The following is a 19,567-nucleotide window of genomic DNA, read 5'->3' on the forward strand; positions in this document are numbered from 1 at the left end:
GAAATAAATATCTATATGAAATGAAATTACATTTAAGTACATTTAATACTTTACAAAAATAATAAAAATATAGGTTAAATTTTTTTTTCTTGATGGGTGTTTGGGCAACACCTCAACTAATTTCACGGACAACCACTTAACCTTACAATATTTGGTGTCGGAAAATATATAAGAATTAATTCGTAAGATAGATGATCATCATGGAGTTTCAATACATTCCCTCCCAATTAAAAATATAGGTTCTTGTACTTTTAACTCTAGTTCATTTTGGTCCTCGCTATTTAGGTTTATTTTAAAATGTTACCATTTTGGTCCATTTTAATTCGATTTGGTCATTTTATTTTCATCTTTATCTCATTTATTTCAATCAAAATGTTAGCATGTCGCTTCACTTATCATATTAAATTGTTTCAAACATAATATAAATTTGTATTAAAGAATTTCTATCAGATATAAAGTTTACGTTAAAATTTTGTAGGTAGAAATCGAAATGATAATTTTTTGAAAATAAAAGAACCAAAATAAATATTTTGAAAGCACCAGAACCAAAATAATAAAACTACAAATCGAAATGATAATTTTTTGAAAATAAAAGAACAAAAATAAATATTTTGAAAGCACCAGAACCAAAATAATAAAATACAAAAATATAGAGGTTAAAATAAACTAAACAACAAAATAATAATAATAATAATAAGGCATCGGACCAAAAGAGGATTTAAACCTACACCATATTATTGTATCGTCTAATTAAAAAAATTAAATACAAAAAAAAATTAATTAATTAAACTCTGATGGATTGTGCTGTAAGATTCTGATGGATTGTGTTGTAAGATTCGTTTCGCCATGCATATGATTTTGATTTTAATTGCAGTTTCCATATTTTCAGATATATTAACTCCTATAATATAAAATGTTTAAATTCTCATTTAAAACTTTGATTTATTGGGTATAATTAAAATTTTAAAATATCAAGAATCAAAGATAAATGGTTGGAAATCACATATTCCAAACATGGCTTAAGAGTAAAATTAACATTTTATCGTTATTTTTCAAAACGAGAATAGGCATAACTCAGGTAATTGACATATATCTCTAACCAAGAGGTTGTGAATTCAATTCCCTGTTGTACTATAAAAAGAAAAGAAAAAACATCAATGTCAACCCAAACATAACTCCAGCTAAAATGCGTGAGTTCGAATCATCACCACCGCATATTGTTGTATTAAAACAATAAAAATAAAAAATAAAATAATTTCAAACTAACGGAAGACCAACTGGAACTATTGGTTAAAAGAAATTAATAGAAAAAGCAAAAGACAGAAGAACAACCAAGTAATAACCCAAGGGGAAAACCAAGTAGCAAAGCCCCCATATCCATCATGTGGATCTTCACTCCATGACAGTGCCTTCCTACTGTATCTCTTCTTGGCATCACCAGTGGCTGCACCTTCTTTTTCAGCAAGTTTTATATGCGACAGAATGTGGGGGAATACTTCCTTACAAGACTTTTCTCCAATCAATAGATCAGAATGCCCAAAACCATCCACAACCACCCTTTCATGTCTAAATGTTGGCTGGTGCAGCTTCATGTATTTGTTGGCCAAGAAGGAAGTGCGAGGACTCACGAGAAGGCTCCGTCCACCGGATATATATAACGTTGGGAGTGCCATTCTCTCTGGATGTATCAAGTAATTGTTGTTCCCTCTGTTGTCGACAATGAAACCGGCATTGCAGATTTTTCTGAGGTGAGGAAATGCTGCCATGGGGAGTAGCGTGGCGCTTTCCTTGTATAGCCAGTGATGAAGAGAAGGGCTCACGTTTTCATGCCAAAATGCATTGCCAAATATGCCAGAGAAGACTTCACATTCATTGCAGGTGCATCTCTCGTACCGCGGTAGCAAACGGGATATCAATTTTAGGACCTGATGTCTTGTGCTGATACTTGATGTTCCCAAAAGAGGGAGGATTTTGTTCTTGCCAAGTATAGCCATGGATATCTGCATAAAATAATCCTAATGCTCAAAGAGATATATTTGGTTCCATTAACCCAGAGAAAGATCAAGCACAAAGTTGTCTAATTAAGATCTGTACCCTAGGCATTGTCCAGGTCTTATAATCAATCAGCTTTTGACACTATTATTCAGAAAATAACGAGTTTGACCAAATATCCAGAAGGTGGTACTCACTGGGATCAGAGGAAGCCACATTTTGACCATTGATGAAACAGTCAGCTTGAAAAACATGGAAGAGTTGGTACAAGATAGAGAGGCCACACAGGCATTGGAGACATGTCCTCCCATGAGAGAAATGTGTGATACCAAGCCTCCAACACAGTGTGCAACAATGTGTACCTTTCTGCATGACCCATCAATTTCAAGGATCTTGTTGATTGCTGCAGAAGAAAATGAAGATAAGATCAGGAACATGGGTAATGAAAGAATCCGGGTGGTGGAATTTATAAGAACATATTACCAGCAGGGATGTCAAATCTGCCAATATCTTCTATTGTGAAGTCATTAGAAGGATTCAGAGGGTGTAATCTTGATTGCAACAGCCAAATATCATGCCCTTCTCCAAGTAAAGTTCTGGCTAAATCAGTGGGTTCTGTTGGCAGACAGTAACTCTCTATAGAATAGCCATTAACTAGGAGAACTGGATATAGTTGTTTTTCTCCTTGAACCCTTGATGAATATTGGGCACAGCTGAATTTTACGCAACTGATGATAATTCCATCTTCTGCACGATATATACAACAACGGCTGAGATGAATTGAAAACTAAAGCAAGCAATAAACAGAAATAAATTTAACTTGTTGCTTTCCTTGTGTTAGGCATCTTCTTAAAAACTCAAACTAATATTTTCTTCCCAAAAGTCTGTTTTGAGTTTCCAATACCTCATCAAGGCCAGTGGCTTTAGTTAGTACCTGTTGCGATTTCATAACGAGAACCATATTCATAGGGGTTTTTTAAGCACCCCAATGGTGTTGAGTTTTTGAGAATAATCCGTGGTATCTGCAAGATATAGGTTCTCACAAGAGTCTTTAATAGAAGAGAAATAAACTGTCCTGTTTTTTCTCCCTTGAGGCTTAAGAAACTCTTCAGAACTTCTAATATAGAGATGCTAAGTTCCCCTTCTAAAATGGCCATGTCATTCATTGAACTGTTTTCAGCAACTTTTTCAACTTTCACATGTAGAGTTGTTGTCTCTCTCCAAGCATATAAACCAAAGAGATAAGGATTCAAAGTCTTTTTCCCCTTCAGAATATACCTGCATCACTCAGTTTAGTTCAAACCATATTTAAAATAATGTAAATAATTCAATCAACTTGAATCCAGCATTTTAATTTTTTAGAATAAAATATAAATTTTCGTAGCATAGTAATGGTATCAATAATTGAAAATGATACATGAAAATAAAGTAAAATTAAAAATACATCAAACAAGCTTAAACTCTCACCTTGATCCAGAAGAAGCTGCAAGGAGAAGATGATAATTCATATACTGAGTGAAGGGGGTTCGAGAATCTGTGTCACACAAATTTACTTCCCCATCGATAATGTATAAATTATTCTTCTCAATGGCCCGAAATTCCACATGTCCACCAACTTTACCTCTAAGTAGTGGATGACATTCTCCAAGACTTTCTTTTGATTCATAGATGTCTTTCTGACCCTCGGAGTTCATTTTCATACTGAGAAAAACCGTGCAAGGCATTCCTCCCACATAACCCCTCATGGTTTCTTTAACCATCACTATTGGTCTCTGGAATCTATTTATATTTGTCTTGTAGACAGAATGCTTATCATCATTGATAGCAGAAAGTTCGATGCCCTGTTGGCTCTTATACTTGAGAATATCACTCACAAGATGCTTGCTTACATGTTCAGAAACAATTGTGATGGTAAAAGATGGATTTACACCAACAGAACATGGAATCAATGAAGCGTCACAAACATAAAGACCTGGATGAACAGAAGCAGGATTCTTGGTAGGGTCAAACACCTGACCACTGGCATTGCAAACTCCGCGAGAAGGATCGGATGCCACATTGCACCCACCTAAATGGTGAACTGATGCACTACGGTAATTTGAAATGAAAAGAATTCCCCCTAATTTTTTTGTGATTCTTTGAAAGACATTTATTTTCTGTGGAAGTAAAGGATCAAGAGGTGGAAAAAATGACATCTTATCTGTGTCCCTTTGCAACATAATTTTCCCATCACTCTCGTCGTATCCCATTGCATTCAGAACAATTGCTTGGCTGGCTTTGAAGCTCAGAATTTGTTTCAACCTATCTAAAATCCCGTGGAAGAACCAGTAGCCATTGGGCCATCCATAAGTTGTAATTCCTTTAAAAAGCAGGTTAGGATAAGCAGAAGGAAGTACAGCACTCTATGGCACAAGGAAACAGAATTTCGTCAAGAGAGCAACTTTTGCAACTAAAAAGAATTTTATGAACATAAATGCACCTTTCGTGTAAAAACCAAATTATAAGCAGACATGGAAAAGATAGAGGCTATCTTGGGGCCCATCATCTTGCATTAGCAAATTAATAAATATTTAACAGCAAAATACGGACAATAGTTTGATGTTTCATCATATTATAGCGGTTATCTACGTCAATCAATTCAATGGTTCATCATAAGAATACAGGATTTCTTCTTCAATCAGCTGTCGGTCCTTTACTGTGAGAAATGTCAATGAACTATCAATTATCTTGGCAGTTAGCGTGCCCATGAGAGACAATCCTAATTATCGTCATTTCTACTTTCTAGAAACATGTGCTCAAAAGATCATGATTAGGCCCACTAAAAGGAAAAAGTCCCGATTTTTTAGTGGAGGCTCCTAGACTACTCTTGTGCAGTCGTCATTGCTAAATGCCCACTTAGATCATCTCATTTTTCTCTGTCCCTGTTTCTAAGCAAATAAATTTAACATGATCCTCAAGGACCTTTTCTAAGAAGGATCTAAGATGGGTGGAGATTATCATCAAATGTATTGAAGACTGCTCCACCCCAATGGATCGTGAAGGTTTGGGTTTGAAACACAAAAGAGAACTATAGCCCTCCAAAGCAAGTAGAACTGTCGCTAAATAAACCCGTCTATTTATAGCATAGGATTATAAGTTATAACCAGTAAATATGGCTCTGAGGAAAATGGTTGGTTTTTTTAAGCTTGTCATAGTGGCAGCTCAATAAGATGTTAATGAATTTTTCCAGTCCTACTGTAATAAATATACTCCCTTTTGGATTACTTATAAGTTATTGGTATACTTGCAGTGGGGGATTCTTCGTATGTCTTCTTTTCTTATGTATAGTGGGTCTTTTATATATTTTTCTGCTTGGTAGTTCTCGCCACCCTTCTCTGCTCTCTCATTTCGTTCAAGAAAAGTTTAATTTCTTATCAAAGAAAAATAATAGTAATCAGTGAATTAGTAGGAAAGGATTTAAGCCCTATATTTCTCGCTAAGAGAATCAAGCCTTTGCATGTGAGAACATTTATGCACCTGAATTGTAAATCCCAACGAAGTAGTGTAAGAAGAAGAGATAGATGGTCCTGGCCGTTCATGAAAAGCTTTCTTCCGTAGCTGCTCTTTACCTAACCCATAAGCATTCAAGGGTGCTGGACTCCCAGCAAGATAGGCTACAGCATTTCCATTACAGCTAAATCCACAGCCAATGGCTTCAGAAACTTTTAAACCTCTCATTTGAGAACGAAAGAGTATCTCAGTTGTACCAAAAACTCCAGCTGAACAGAAAAAATTAAAATGTAAGTAGCAGTAAAAATTATTCCAAGCAATCAAACTGCTTTTCTTCCTCCCTTACCCGAGATGATTACAAAATCACAGGTTAGAAAGTCAGTCTCATTCAAGTAAACAGACCATCTTTTTCGGGAGGTTCTTCCTTCTTGATCAATACAATTTTTAACGACATACTGAACTTGACTTGCAGTATGAACCTCACATCCTGCCTACACCAAGGAAATGGTCGGATTTCAAACAAAGTGCTAATGAGACCAAAAAAAAAAAAAAGGTATTGTCTAGACATTATCCCAGACTGGCGGAGATGGTAAATTCATTGTTTAGAAAGATAAAAAAATAATAATAATAATGTAAGGAAGAAAGGTCAATGCTTAAGTCATGGATTTCAACTCGGAATTCCATTTCCCTCAAGCATGCCAACGCTCCATAACACAACTATTAAGAGTAACATCCTATGGGAGAACAATGAGCTTGTAGAGAACGAGGAAAAGAGCAGGATGAGATGAAAAGGTGTTGACGGAAGGGGGCAAGGGAGAGCCATTTGGTACTTGTATAGAAGGTAATTCATGTTCATCCTGTTGTGTTTCATATATCAATATAACTGTATGTGTAGAAGCTCCAAGAGTTCTTTCTGTAAATTCTATTAATCAGTGAAATTGTTTCTTATCCAAAAGAAAAGTGTTTCTGTACATGATACATATACATGTACATATATGGAGGCAGATTTACTAATTGAAATGCAGTGGAAAGAATACCTGGACGGCTGTCAATAAATAATTTTTGTCTGTTGAACTCTTTGCATTATAAGGGCATCCGGCAATGCAATTTCCGCAAGCTAAGCAGTTACCCCTCTGTTGGACCTTCATCGAATTAGACAGTGATTCCTCAAGATCGAAGTTAATGCTAAGATTCACTGAAGACTCAAAACTCCCTTCAATCTCTTCGTCAAAAATTTCTTCTAAAACTTTGGCAGAAGGAAACTTGGTGGGAGCCCTTTGTACCTTCAACATGGCTGCGGCAGCAGCTTCACAGAAATACCAATCACTCTCCCATTCTTTTGGCCAGTTTGGATTCCTTCTAACGCGAACTGGAGTTGGAAGCATCACTCCAGCATTCACTAGTGAACCTCCCCCTAGCCCACAGGCCACAGTAGCTAGAGAATCATTCTGTTCGAATACCTAATATCAACAACCACTTGATCAATAGTCAATCACAAACTATTGAGATCCTGGCACTTAAATTTAAAACTTAATCATAATTTCTCCTTTACTTCCTGAATTAACAGATTCATGATTAAGAACATCGTATACATGTCAAGACACTATAGGCATACAATTCATTTCTTCTTCTTCTTAAAAGAATAACACTATGAACAGAATTACCTGGAATAATGCATCTTTCGGACCAAAGCTTAAGCCTAAATTGCGATTTTCCATCCTCACGGCTGAAGTTATTTTCTTGCTGTCAGTAGCAAAATCCTGAGATTCCCATTTACGTCCTTTCTCAAGTAAACATACCTTTATTCCTGCCATAGACATTCGACATGCAGCAACAGAACCACCATATCCTGACCCCACAACAATGGCATCAAAACCATTATCTACTCCATCACCACAAATTTTGTCTGCGGTTTTCAGTTGCTCCATCTCTTGGTGGTCAAGAAATTCATGAAAAGTTCATTATAATGGCCAATTTAAGCATCTCATAGGAAGCAAAAAAAAGCAACAAAGAATAGCAGGATGAGATTAAAAAATATATATTAATTTTAGTCAACTGTTCTAGTTTTATGACTTTTCAAGGAATGTGCCAACAGCCTTTTTTGACTTCCAAAATCAAAATTTCCCACCCTCCTAACATGGATTCCCCCTCCTCTCACCGTCACCCTCTCCACCATCACTCCCAACTTCCCCCCACCACCGACCCCATGCCGTCCCTAAGCTTCTTCACAGTTAGCCATGTCCGGCAAACCAGCGCCCTCTCATAGGTCTGCCACGATAGAAAGAAAGCATTTCTTGGTAGAGTTGGACCATAGATATCGGGGTTCTCGCATCAAAATCTCAGAAACCTCGAAAGATAAGGCCTTCTTCATCTCTATTCACTGGTCCTCTGTTTCATGGCTCGCCAACTGTTTCTCCTCCCTCTTATCTGCCCCAATCAACCAGCGTTTCTTTAGAGAGACAAGGATCGATGATCAAGCCTTATGGGTAGAAAAGTCATCTAATCGAAAAGGCACAATTGCGGAAATAGCTAGACTAGACAACAATGGGAGCATTAACAAAATCCTGGTTCCGGTTGGAGAAGAAAGAAGGGGCTGGAACACCTTTTACAACCTCCTTAAAGACTTCACACCTAACACACAGTCAGAGCTGCTTGTCATCAGCAAAAGTCTTCTTCCATGTACTGTGATGTTGCCAAAACTAATACAGCCACCATTAAAGACGTGAAAAAGGCTCATGTAGGTCCATAAAGTCAAAGGATTTGAAAGTTGCTTCATCCTCTCCTTACCCACACGCTAATCCGAATCAAGAATCTTCCATTACTGTCTACAGACGGCAGTTCCACGATGACTGGTTCAAAATCATGAGGGCTTTACAAGAACACATTAGTTATTTCTGCTCCCTTAATCCTTTCGCAGCCGATAGAGCTCTTCTAAGATGTGAAGGTATTGAACAAGCAGAGACCCTTACCAATATGAAGCGTTGGTATAAGGTGGGTAGCTATGATCTCAGATTTGTTCCGTGGGATAACAAGACCTCCTACAAAGACTCAATGGTCCCTTCATATGGGGGATGGATAAAAATCAGATCATTGCCTTTAGACCGATGGAATGACGATACCTTAAGATATATTGGAAACTGCTGTGGAGGATTCATAGAAATATCAAAGGATCTCTTGGAGACATCAATTAGGGTGGAGAATAATTCTGTGGGTTTCATCCCAGCCAAGCTTCAGAAAAATCAACTTCTTTGAACTTCTTGACATCATACTTCCAATGTCTCCATCAACAATTTTTGGATAAAATGGAAAGAAAATGCAATGCATTCTAATTTCTAAATCAGGAAAAGCCATCCAAAAGACCAGCGTTTTGCAGGCCAATTGTTTTTATTTGTTTGATTTAGGGGAGTCTTATAGCACGGTTTTCTGCATCAGACTAAAGCCAAAATACATACGTTTCTAATTCAAGCCAAATTGAATTTTTAAGATATATAAATTTATATAAGAAACAACGAGAACAGGATCAGATCTCGAAGTGAATCTTCACGTGACACTGTTGACAGTCATTTACATCACCTAATGACAGAAGATAAGTCAAGTTTATTACATTTTCAAAGACAAATTAACTCATACTATAGAAATTTCAATTGATTTTTTCAAAGCACTCAAAAGACTCCTCATAATTCTCGGTTCACCAGGAGGTGGCTGGTCCTTTAATCGTCCATTTCTTATGGCACGAAAAATTGGACTGGTGCTGGCAGTAGCAGGAAAAACCAAGCAATCTATATACACGAGGACTTCTGTCTTTCCATCTCCAATTGTGATAAAACCAAGTCTAACTCCACTGGGTATTTTGTCAACCTGTTTGACTGTAATGTGTTAGATATGCGACAAGTGAATTAAATTTAGCTTAAGCTTTTGGCTTCATTGGTAATTTAATTATGTTTAAAATGGTATTAAATCAAGAAGTCTCATGTTCGAACCCATTTAATATTGATTTCCACTTGTTCGGCTTTGTGCAAACTTCCAAGCCCACGAGTGAGGGAGAGTGTTAAGATATCCAATAAGTGAATTAAATTTATATGACCCATCAACTTAAGCTTTTTGGTTCATTAATGATTTAATCTTGTTTGAGATAATGAAAATAAGTTTTTCCTGAAGCTTTTTTGCTGACAGAGCTAATCAACTAATGATGTACGATACTCAAACCTCTAACAAGGATAATTCCTTATATAAACTGCACATGTATTTGTATTTGTCTCTCATACTAAGCAATGCTGAGTGTAACTATGTAAGCCTATTGAAACGGGAATTATTATTAGGATGCCACATAATGATATAAATACGGATCAGAACAAGAAAAATAAAACAGAAAATAAAATGAGCTTTTGAACTGATTTTTTAAGAGCTATGTCCCAACTAATCATTGAAGTTTATTCCAATAACCCTGTCCTAGGATATCCAGTTGGGATTAAGAGACTTTTTTCTCCTAACTTTATTTCGGCATTACCAAAGAGCCTCTTGGCTTTTTGTTTGCGACAGTATCAATTGGCCGGCACAATTAACTATTGCTAACAGCGATAATGTCTAGCTTCCTTATAGAAATTCTAAGAATACTTTATCATTCAAGAATCATAATCAGGAAGCTTTCAATGTAAACCCATTACTCACCCTCAAAGGCACTGGAAGCGGCAGGTTAGCTCCCTGGCAAAGACTATTGGCCCACTGTTGCAATCCAAAAAGGGGAGAAAAAACACAATTCTCGTGAATTACTCAAAATAGTTATCCATTCTTCATCGCAATAGAAGTAGCAGAGCAAAAACGAGGCAGAAAAGGGGAGGAAAATTAACCTACCTGGAAGAGTAAGACCTCGAATCGCGCAATGTCAATGTCCGATGGCAATTTCATGGTCCCAAGCGAGACTCCGTCTTCAGGGTCATCTTCTGAGGGCAAAATATCCTTGTTCTCGTCGGAAGACTTGGGCGCCAGCTTCGGATTCCTGAGCCATGGAACTGAGACTTCAGAGAGCTTGGAGATTTCACGACGCCGAGCATTCCAACCGACGAAAACCAGTGGCGAGTGAGACACCATTGAAGACAAAAGACATGGCCGATAATTTACAGTTGTGTGATGAATTAGTTGCTTTGTTGTACAAGTAATGGCGTCCATGAATCTGATAGCGAAGAGGCAACAGTGAAAATTCTGAAAGAAAGGAAACAAAGATTACTGGTAATTTGCAGGTCCAAGAGGATAGTGTTTCAGCGATGTAAAGCCATTGCAAGGAGAAAGGTTCAACGGTTGGTCGGTTTTTTTTCCCCTCCCCCTTTCTTTTAAGTTTAATTTCTGTATTATTATTATTTTATTAATTCTTTTTTGTTAAAAACTTGTAAATAGACGTGTTCAACAAATAATTCTACCATTTTGGTAATTGTATTTTGTATTAAAATTTTGTTCATTTAGTCCTTAGACTTCTAAAACTTTTATTTTTATTCTACACTTTTAAAAGTGGAATATTTTGACGTTTGTTTAAATATTTTTAACACATATTCTATAATAACGAAAAGTCTTTAATATAAACTTGTTGATATATTTCAAAAAATATATTGAACGTAGTATCGTGTTTAAATTATGATCGAAAAAATAAGATAAAAAATCAAATGAATGACCAAAATAATCAATTTTTCAAAGCATAGAGACCAAAGTAAAAGTTTTGAAATTAGAGAGACCAACATAAATATTTTAAAGGCATAGAAATTAAGATGAATAAAAATTGGAAGTACTTACCAAATTAGTATTTTGACATTCTAGAACTACCTTAAGTAAAATTTTGAAATTAAAATAGACAAAATTACTTCCTCCAATTTTTGTTTTCCATTATTTTTTTAATATTTACAATTTTAAATATTTTATTTAAAACTTTACAAAAAAATCGACTCAATTCTCTTAATTCAGTTTGAACATGAGTATCTATGATTTATCATTTATGTTAAATTTAATACCAAAACTTAGTGGCAATGTTTTTGCATGACGTCCAATCACTCGATATAACATTTTAAAGTATGAGGATCAAGATAGAGTAAATTTCAATCATATATTATCTATGTACTTGGAACATCATGTTTATTTTTTATTCTCAAAACTTGAAACGTTTCCACAAGGCCACTTCATCATGTCGAGTATTACAGACTACTGAACCATTTAAACAAAGGAAAAATTCTGATTAAACCCAAACACAGTGGAAAATACACAGTAATATGAACAAGCGTCACAGAATATAATCTGCTAAAGATGTCTAAGACTACAACGCCATATTTAGATTTGTACAGAAGATGGAAATCAGAAAACATAACCGAAACAGCGTAAACGACTGCATTGTAATTGTAAATGTGTTGTGTTACTACTATCTGCCTCTGACTACTAAAGCATGTCGTTGCTGCAGCCGTAATTAATCGTTCATGAAACGGAGAGAGCCTCGAGCTTGGGAAGGAGACTTCGCCAAGCATCAGCAACCCCATTTGCCAAACGCGCCTGTCCTTTTGCGAATTCATGGAAAGCAAGCCCCATTTCTAGCGTTTTCTGTTCCTGAAATCTTATGGTCTCTTCATTCATTAGTGCCACTATTGTCTCAAATCTTCTTGTTGCTTCCTCACTCGCTGCCTTCAACTGTATAACCAAACTACATCGAATTAGAACAAGATTTTGTTTTCTGAGAAGCAACTAAATTATGTTCATATAAGTTCAAAGTATACCTCCTTGTACTCCATTTCAGCCTCAACTGCTTTATCAGATCTCATGAGCATGAGTTTGTCTCTGCAGACCATTGAACTTATAAGCTAAACCAAGTGTTCCAAGAATCTGGGCAATCTAAAGAGGACATACGGAATGGTAAAAAATTGTTGGAAATTGGTATGGTAAGCAAAGAAAACTCCAATGGTCAAACGGCACAGGCTTTAGTGCAGTGTCTTCTCTTACACTGGAAATAAAAAGAGGGGCAGAGAAATGGAGCTCGGTTTCCATAGAATGGATTTTAGAGGTTAAATGTAACTAAACAAGGGACCGTAAGCTATCCAGTTATTATAACGACATAAATGAAAACAGATGAACCTAGAGATAGTTATTGGATGCATACAGATTTATTTCCTTCAGCTTTGTTGTTTCGGCCAGTTCACATTGCTGCCTGAAGGCATTGGCTCTCTCGGCTATAGTGGCCTGTTTCAAACAAAGAAAACGAGTCTCGTCAAGGTGGGAAACCAAGAGAGTCGAAGACCAAGATCGACTTCAAATGCAAATAGAAAGACAAAGACGACAGTGAGAAAGCATAAATACCCCCAACACAAATGATTTTAACTCCTGCATAAAAAGAAATCGATTATTGAACCCTAACTTCTACCAACGTCATGGACATATACCGATACTTATGGTAACCAAGTCCAGCTAGTCTATAATCAGGATTCGAGAAGTAATGCCACAGACTTGGAAGTTTGCGGGTGCATTTCAAAATCAACTCAGAAACAAAAAGACAAAACAAAACAATAAACGACTCACCTTAATAGATTGTACTGTACGAACATAATCTTTCAAGGGTTCCTCAAAATTCATCAGAAGTTGGTGTGCCTGCAGATTCGTATTAATGTACAAGTATTGTAAATATAACAAAACTCCCCCGTACCAAAATCTCAAGTATTAATGTATCACAAGATTAGATTAGCATGCATATAACTAACAATAACATACAGCCAAAAAAAACTAATAATTTAAAATGCCTAATTCTACTTCACTAAATATACCTCTTTCTGCAGCTTAGTTGACAACATCTCTGATTTTGCTCCTAGTTCTGAGAATCCCTTGCCAACAGCATTCTCTTCACAAGCACCAAGTAGCTTGGAAGCCTTTCCAAAATCTGCTAACGCTTGTCCCAACTCTAGTGCACAGGCAAAAAACAATCAGACATCATTCATATTTTTTAGCGAAATAAAATGGTATTGAAAATATAGATTACAACTGTTAGCTATAATACTGAGCGGTCATCAAGATTCTCATATACCTCTATGCCTTTTCACAAGTCGATATGCATGCTTCTGAGCTTCAGTTAAGTGGTTTTCCAGCTCAAAGATGTAGTGTTTTAGCTTCTCATATTCCGGATTTGATTCTTCCACCGGTTTTTCTTTTCCAAGAACAATGTCACTCACTTTAGATTGTACATCCTGTTTACCATTTTTTTTTTGGAGCAACATACAGTAACGTTAAATCAAAGGAATAGCAAAATGATTGGAAAATAAAACCTCCTACCTAGCCAAAGAAGTTACCCCCAACAAAAAAAAAAAAAAAAAAAAAAAAAAAAAAAAACTCCTTAAAAAGATACTAGAAGAGTAGACATGATACCAGTTGAATAAGTTAATTAATTTCACGACAGCATAATATATTGAGACGAAGCCTAATCATCTATTCCCTACTAGGTAGAGAACATGCAAACAACTTTATTCTTGTTCTTAAAGGGGTCGTCAATGGCCATATGGACTCAAACTCCCCAAAATCAATATGATCAAACCACATAGGAAGAAGGTCCGGAAAAGCCAGCTCCAATCCAACATATTCTATAGAAAGAGAACAGGAACATTATTTCTTTAGCTCTTTCATTCATCATCTTAGCATTGCAGTGGAACCAAAACTTGCATCTACTAGAGCTAACATAATTCAGAAAACCAAAAAGTGCCCAAAAATAATTCTTTTTCAAACAAGTGGCCCATAAGAAAAATTAATAAAGATCAGCATAAAAAGAGAGATATGTTCAGATTAAAAAAGAGAGAGAGAGAGAGAGAGAGAGAACAAGAAACAGAGAGATTTCATTTATTCTATCAGCGACAAAGAATTATGAGCAAAACATAGGCAGAAATTGAAAATCTTTTTATTTTGTTTCTTCTCTACGGGAGAGCTTTTAAGGAATCTGCACTATTCTTTTGGCATCTACAGGACATTTAAAATTGTTCGCACCTCTGCTATGCCTTTCTGATAGATATAAAATTGTTTGTGTCTCTTGAATCTGGCTGTAGTTGCGGAAATAAATAAAATTTCTTTCTCATTAAAAAACACACACACACACACCAACCATCAAATATGACATTGCGTATCAACTTTCCACCTAAAAACTTGTCTTACCTTGAACATTTGCATTAAATCAGCCGGCTTTCTCTTGAAAATTCCAGAATCATGAGACCTCAACCTCTCCATGGTCTGCTCATCAGATAACACGTGTATCAACTAAATGGATCTTCTTACTTTATTATAAGAGGATGGACTATACAACATAGATATGGTGGACATAGAAAAGGATAAGAGGATATACTATATAAACATAGCAAAGTCCATGAACATCACCTCTTCTTCGGCCTGCAAGAAGGTTCTCAAATCCTCACTCGTTTGGAGCTCATGATGTGAAGCTATCCGATTCACAAATATATCCAAAGCTTGACGCCTCATTTCAATAAATTCAGCACTAAAACGAAATTTCTCTGCATCACAGAAACTGAACTTATTCCAAATATAAAATTTTAATGTGATCTAACCATACCATATCATAACTGGAGCATCTTTTTCATCACTTAAAATGACCTCACTGTGTAAGCTAAATATTAAACTATTTATATCAAGTTTAGCTCCTAGATTTCGCTGAATACAAGCACGTATGGAAAAACTAAACCTTAAATGTTAAATACATTAGATTATCATGCAAACCAAATTGCTTCAACAAAAAGAGGCTAATCATTTGTACCTCAACATAATGGGTAGTTGGTATCTGAACACATTCGTTGGAACATTTTCTGGAATATATACTGTATATCTAACCACCTAAATACTTTTCAACATTATAATATGCATGTGTATTCTCAATTACAGTGTTTGATTTTAAACAGTCTACACATAAAATTACAAAATAACTTCCTGCTGCCATTTTTCAGCTGTCCTAAATATAGAATTATAAGGTAACCCAGCTGCTTATTATAAATATAAAAATAAAAATAAACAAAGGGGTAATTACCAAAAAAAAAAAAAAGATACGAAAAAAGTATGAATTCAAAGGTTAAAAGGTTAAAGTATGAATTTAAATACAAATATCTTAAATAACATTGTCACTTATCAGCTTTTCTCCACAGAATCTCTACAAAATATGTCTAAGCATGTTAGAAACGTGTTCTTGCCATGTTAAGAAGACATAACACGGTACCACATATTCAAGTTTGTATCTGTTAGTTACTTGTCCAACACAAACACTCAACTTTTCTGATTGAGCTTCCAAGTATATATAGACCTCGTGCAACCATGAAAAGGGTAGCCAAAAAAAAAACCAATATTGAATGTAAGGTAGGACAGGGCATAGACATTAAATTGATTAATTATAAAAATAAAAACAAAAATACTACATTTTATAAGTTGCAGTACCATAGTCCATCATCAACAGGAGCCATAGCAACACCTAATGAATAAGATATCTTGATAGTTAATATCAGAATGTAAGCATGCAATGAGAGCGGGGGAAGGGGAAACATATGTATAATTATTGAGCAACATAATCCAAACTCAAAGATGATGAAGCACTTGATGGCAAAGTTAACTCGTTAACTTCTTACCTACAGCATTCTTCTCTGGAAGAGGAGGAATAAAAATGCCTTTATACTTCTCAAAAATCCGATCATGTAACCAAACAAAATCACTATAACGCCGAATGACAATCTTCTCTGGTCCTTGGTATTCAGGAAAATTAGTCTGCCAATACAATGTTTGATAAATAAATCATTAAAAAACAAGTAAATAAATATTTTGTTTGAATGCAAATGGAAAGCTGTTCAACAATAGATGTTAATCCTAATGCACTTTTCTTTCAAATAAAAAAACCAGGTTTCATCGAGAGAAAATGAAAGAATACAAAAGGGGCATACAAAAAAAACAACAAAAAGAGCCACCCAAAACTACTCTAGCGATGCAAAAAAAGCTCTAAACCAACAAGACAATGACCGCTTGCATCATATACTCTTTAAAAACTCATGTCGCCAATACTTTTCAAGACAATAGGTCATCCCACTTCTAAGCAATGCATAACTTAGATCATGTCCTTCGCAATCCTTCCTTCATCTATTTTCGATCATACGTCGACTCCACCTTAGAGCTTCCTATCAGGCCAATAGAACTTTCCATGAAAAGACAACCCGCTCGTTTTCTTCAAAAAGCCAAGATCTCTAGAATCATCCATCGGCTTGAACTCCTCAAATTATTCAGTTTAGTATATGATAACATTCGATATACAAACTGCTTTCCTTTTTCACATTATTGCCTTCTAAATAGCGAGTAACACTACCACCAAATTCAAGCAATTCGGTCTCTTAGAGTTGCTTGATTACATACACAATCAATGCCAAAACGAGTATAGCTCAGCGGTAATTAGCATGTATCTCCAACCAAGAGGTTGTGAGTTTGATCCCCACCCCATATGTTGTACTAAAAAAAACATACACAATCAGCATTCCTCACTTTGTGTCACAAATAAATTCACATAGTTTTACAAAATTGACAGTGAATTGAACACGAAAACTGTCAGCAGTTCGATGACAATTTGGGTTGTAAGCTAAGCTACACGTTAGTAATTCGGTAATGTCATCGTAAAAATAACTTGGGATACGCAATAGCTCAATAATTCCGGGAAAATGGTGCAAAACGAACCAACAATTAGACATCAGATCGCCTTATCTTCTGGCGAAGATGGAGGTTTGTATTGAAAGTTTGAAGCTCTGGTTCTTTTCAATAAAGTATTTAAGCTCTCTTCTAGGTCGTCTTCCTTGCTGGCTTTTCGGACTGCTCCGATAATGGAGTTATCTCAAGTTTATCTTCCTTTCCTTGTCTTTTATTCCTATTATCGTTAAATTCATTTGGGCTGTATTCCCTAATTGTTTTTCCTTCTCTCTTTTCGGTTTTCTTCTCTCTCAATGGGAGATTGTATCCTTTGAACAATTTTTAAATCAATAAGAGTTTGTATCTTGTTCAAACAAAAAAAATTAGACATCAGGTCAGAAAACCATGGAAAAACACATCTAAATGCACAAATACCTTCGTGATGACTCGGTAAGAGATATAAGCTTGGACGCCATTGCCCAATTTCACAGGATCAGTCACCGAAACTGAAAGAAAAGGCTGCGAAGACGGAGATCTAGGGCTAAGCGACGACCCCGGCAAACTTCTCTCCTGCTCCATATTATTGTAGCCCACCTAACAACGAGAATTCCGAAATCTAGAAGAGAAGATGAAGTATTACCACGTTGAGTTGCTCACTGGAAATGGCGGTACCGATCATGGAAGACGTGGTAGATATTCAATCCAGAAGGTTAAAAGTCTGTTCCACTCCACCACGTTTACGAATCGGATTGCCTCAATTGATCGATGTTGTTTGTCGTGTAGATTTTACTGCTTTCTGAATTTCTGATGCCATTAATTGAAGCTACTGCCACTGCATAAATGAACTGTTTTTTCCCGAGTAAAATTAAATTAATGTCAATTAAATATATAAAATTTGTCTTCGATTTCGTTGTGTTTTATTTTATTATTGATAAACTGACATTTTTGTAGATGTTAATAAATAATCTTTGTTAACTTTTAGCCAACATGAAAGCATCCTGCAAGGAGACTCAATTCTCATCACTGCATTTGTTTTACTTTTATTAAAAAATATTACTCATAAATATAAATACTATCAATCAAATAATCTTTTTTATTTCGCATGTACCTCGAGTAGTAGCTACTGGACCCTGTAACATTTGATATCGAAAAACATAAAAAATTAATTAATAAAATAGGTTATTATCAATCAAATATTGTTGAATGATAATCATGTAAATGACTGTCAATACATAGACTACATTGTTAAATATTATTAGTTCATTCAACATTAAAAAAATGAAGGGTAATTTTGTAAGGATCATACGTCGTATTTGCATACTTTATAGTGTTGTGGTCAAATATTTAACTTTGATCTCTCTATTTAAATTAAATTGATAATTTTTTTTTGTTGAGTCAACTTTACTCCTATTGTTAATTACAAATTATCTAAAGTTATTTGCCAATCGATCATAGTAAGAATGATATATAATAATTACAGACATCTATTTCACATACGATCCACCACTTTCTGTAGCTAGCTTAAATTATTATTATTAACACAACATGTGTGACGGAGATTCGAATTAAATTCAGGATCTTTTTTACGATATTAGTTAAACTGTGCTTTGGTCATATGATTTAAATTATTACTTACTTTTTATTTAAATTTTGTATACCAAGATATAAATATATTTGATCTTGATTCCCTTTATATTAAGTTGTTATATTAATGTATGTAATATGTAAAATAGATGTTTGTATTATATTTTAATATAATTAAAAATAAATATATATTTGATCACGAGTTGCCTTCAATTTTACCATTCACGTATTTTTTTATTTTTTGTGAAGTTGTATTGTTTTTTTTAATACGACAATTTAGGGATTCGAGGGATCCGACCTCAACCTTAAAAAAAATAGTACAGATCAATTACGTTTAATCACGCTCATGTTGACTTTTGTAGAGTTGTATTAATGTACTCTATCATTAAAATATTCATAACAATACAAATATGGAGATCTTCATCCATGATGTAATAATGAGAAGTCAAAGATATTTCCATAAATCAAAAGATTTATAAAAATTATATTTGTAAGATAATAAATAAGTTATTGTCGCTCGTAAAAAAATGTATTAGCGACAATTGATTTATTTCTAATGTTTCGTTTATATTCATTACATGTGAGCTGATTCTCAATATTGACATGAATCCTTTAAACGGGAGTGGTATTGCGTGTTAATTATACATATTATACATAGAGTGGACCAGCTTTGCCAATACGAACTATAAATATATTATCAATTTAAAGATTTGAGGTTCAAATCACTATACTCAACATAGTGTTGAGATACAAAAAAAAATGGTCTGACGCTTGTATATTGTACATATTGGATACGTAGAGTGGTGAGTTGTTACATTAAACTCTATATATTGTGTAATAAAGT

The 19,567-nt window shown here is 35.1% G+C and overlaps 3 protein-coding genes across 4 annotated transcripts; all 3 read right to left on the reverse strand.

Annotated features, from left to right (window-relative positions):
• Positions 1-1,082: 1,082 nt before the first annotated feature.
• On the reverse strand, positions 1,083-10,206 carry LOC111005575 (uncharacterized). Its single transcript, XM_022277121.2, has 10 exons — positions 10,150-10,206; positions 7,146-7,411; positions 6,519-6,941; positions 5,828-5,972; positions 5,509-5,750; positions 3,460-4,394; positions 2,927-3,270; positions 2,476-2,739; positions 2,190-2,395; positions 1,083-2,000 (listed from the first exon to the last, which is right to left on the reverse strand). The coding sequence occupies exons 2-10, from the start codon at positions 7,407-7,409 to the stop codon at positions 1,284-1,286; spliced, it is 3,540 nt and encodes a 1,179-aa protein (XP_022132813.1). The 5' UTR covers positions 7,410-7,411; positions 10,150-10,206; the 3' UTR covers positions 1,083-1,283.
• Positions 8,953-10,792, reverse strand: LOC148213347 (uncharacterized). Its single transcript, XM_088122087.1, has 3 exons — positions 10,333-10,792; positions 10,150-10,203; positions 8,953-9,339 (listed from the first exon to the last, which is right to left on the reverse strand). The coding sequence occupies exons 1-3, from the start codon at positions 10,645-10,647 to the stop codon at positions 9,106-9,108; spliced, it is 603 nt and encodes a 200-aa protein (XP_087978213.1). The 5' UTR covers positions 10,648-10,792; the 3' UTR covers positions 8,953-9,105.
• Positions 10,793-11,581: 789 nt separating this feature from the next.
• On the reverse strand, positions 11,582-17,938 carry SNX1 (sorting nexin 1). 2 transcript variants are annotated; one of them, XM_022277127.2, is made up of 10 exons: positions 17,575-17,936; positions 16,104-16,239; positions 14,854-14,987; positions 14,635-14,709; positions 13,523-13,682; positions 13,266-13,399; positions 13,024-13,092; positions 12,608-12,687; positions 12,228-12,288; positions 11,582-12,141 (listed from the first exon to the last, which is right to left on the reverse strand). In XM_022277127.2, the coding sequence occupies exons 1-10, from the start codon at positions 17,716-17,718 to the stop codon at positions 11,932-11,934; spliced, it is 1,203 nt and encodes a 400-aa protein (XP_022132819.1). In that variant the 5' UTR covers positions 17,719-17,936; the 3' UTR covers positions 11,582-11,931. The 2 variants fall into 2 exon arrangements, with proteins under 2 accessions (XP_022132819.1, XP_087981814.1); XM_088125688.1 differs by lacking the exons at positions 11,582-12,141; positions 12,228-12,288 and adding an exon at positions 12,297-12,342 and having other exon boundaries at positions 17,575-17,938.
• Positions 17,939-19,567: the final 1,629 nt, after the last annotated feature.

Source organism: Momordica charantia (assembly GCF_013281855.1).
Source record: "Momordica charantia cultivar OHB3-1 chromosome 1 unlocalized genomic scaffold, Mcharantia_2.0 BLBB01000001.1, whole genome shotgun sequence".
NCBI lineage: Eukaryota > Viridiplantae > Streptophyta > Magnoliopsida > Cucurbitales > Cucurbitaceae > Momordica > Momordica charantia.

Excerpts from the sequence above, each read along its gene's own strand:
- SNX1 (XM_022277127.2), bottom strand. The coding sequence starts at position 17,718 with ATGGAGCAGGAGAGAAGTTTGCCGGGGTCGTCGCTTAGCCCTAGATCT. Across the intron at positions 14,710-14,853 it reads TCTTGCAGGCCGAAGAAGAG|ACCATGGAGAGGTTGAGGTC; the intron begins GTGATGTTCATG and ends TCTGATGAGCAG. Across the intron at positions 13,683-14,634 it reads ATTTAATGCAAATGTTCAAG|GATGTACAATCTAAAGTGAG; the intron begins GTAAGACAAGTT and ends AATGGTAAACAG.
- LOC111005575 (XM_022277121.2), bottom strand. The coding sequence starts at position 7,409 with ATGGAGCAACTGAAAACCGCAGACAAAATTTGTGGTGATGGAGTAGAT. Across the intron at positions 6,942-7,145 it reads CGAAAGATGCATTATTCCAG|GTATTCGAACAGAATGATTC; the intron begins GTAATTCTGTTC and ends TGTTGATATTAG. Across the intron at positions 3,271-3,459 it reads GCAGCTTCTTCTGGATCAAG|GTATATTCTGAAGGGGAAAA; the intron begins GTGAGAGTTTAA and ends TGAGTGATGCAG.
- LOC148213347 (XM_088122087.1), bottom strand. The coding sequence starts at position 10,647 with ATGGACGCCATTACTTGTACAACAAAGCAACTAATTCATCACACAACT. Across the intron at positions 10,204-10,332 it reads TCGAGGTCTTACTCTTCCAG|TGGGCCAATAGTCTTTGCCA; the intron begins GTAGGTTAATTT and ends GGATTGCAACAG. Across the intron at positions 9,340-10,149 it reads CGCTTCCAGTGCCTTTGAGG|GTTGACAAAATACCCAGTGG; the intron begins GTGAGTAATGGG and ends ACAGTCAAACAG.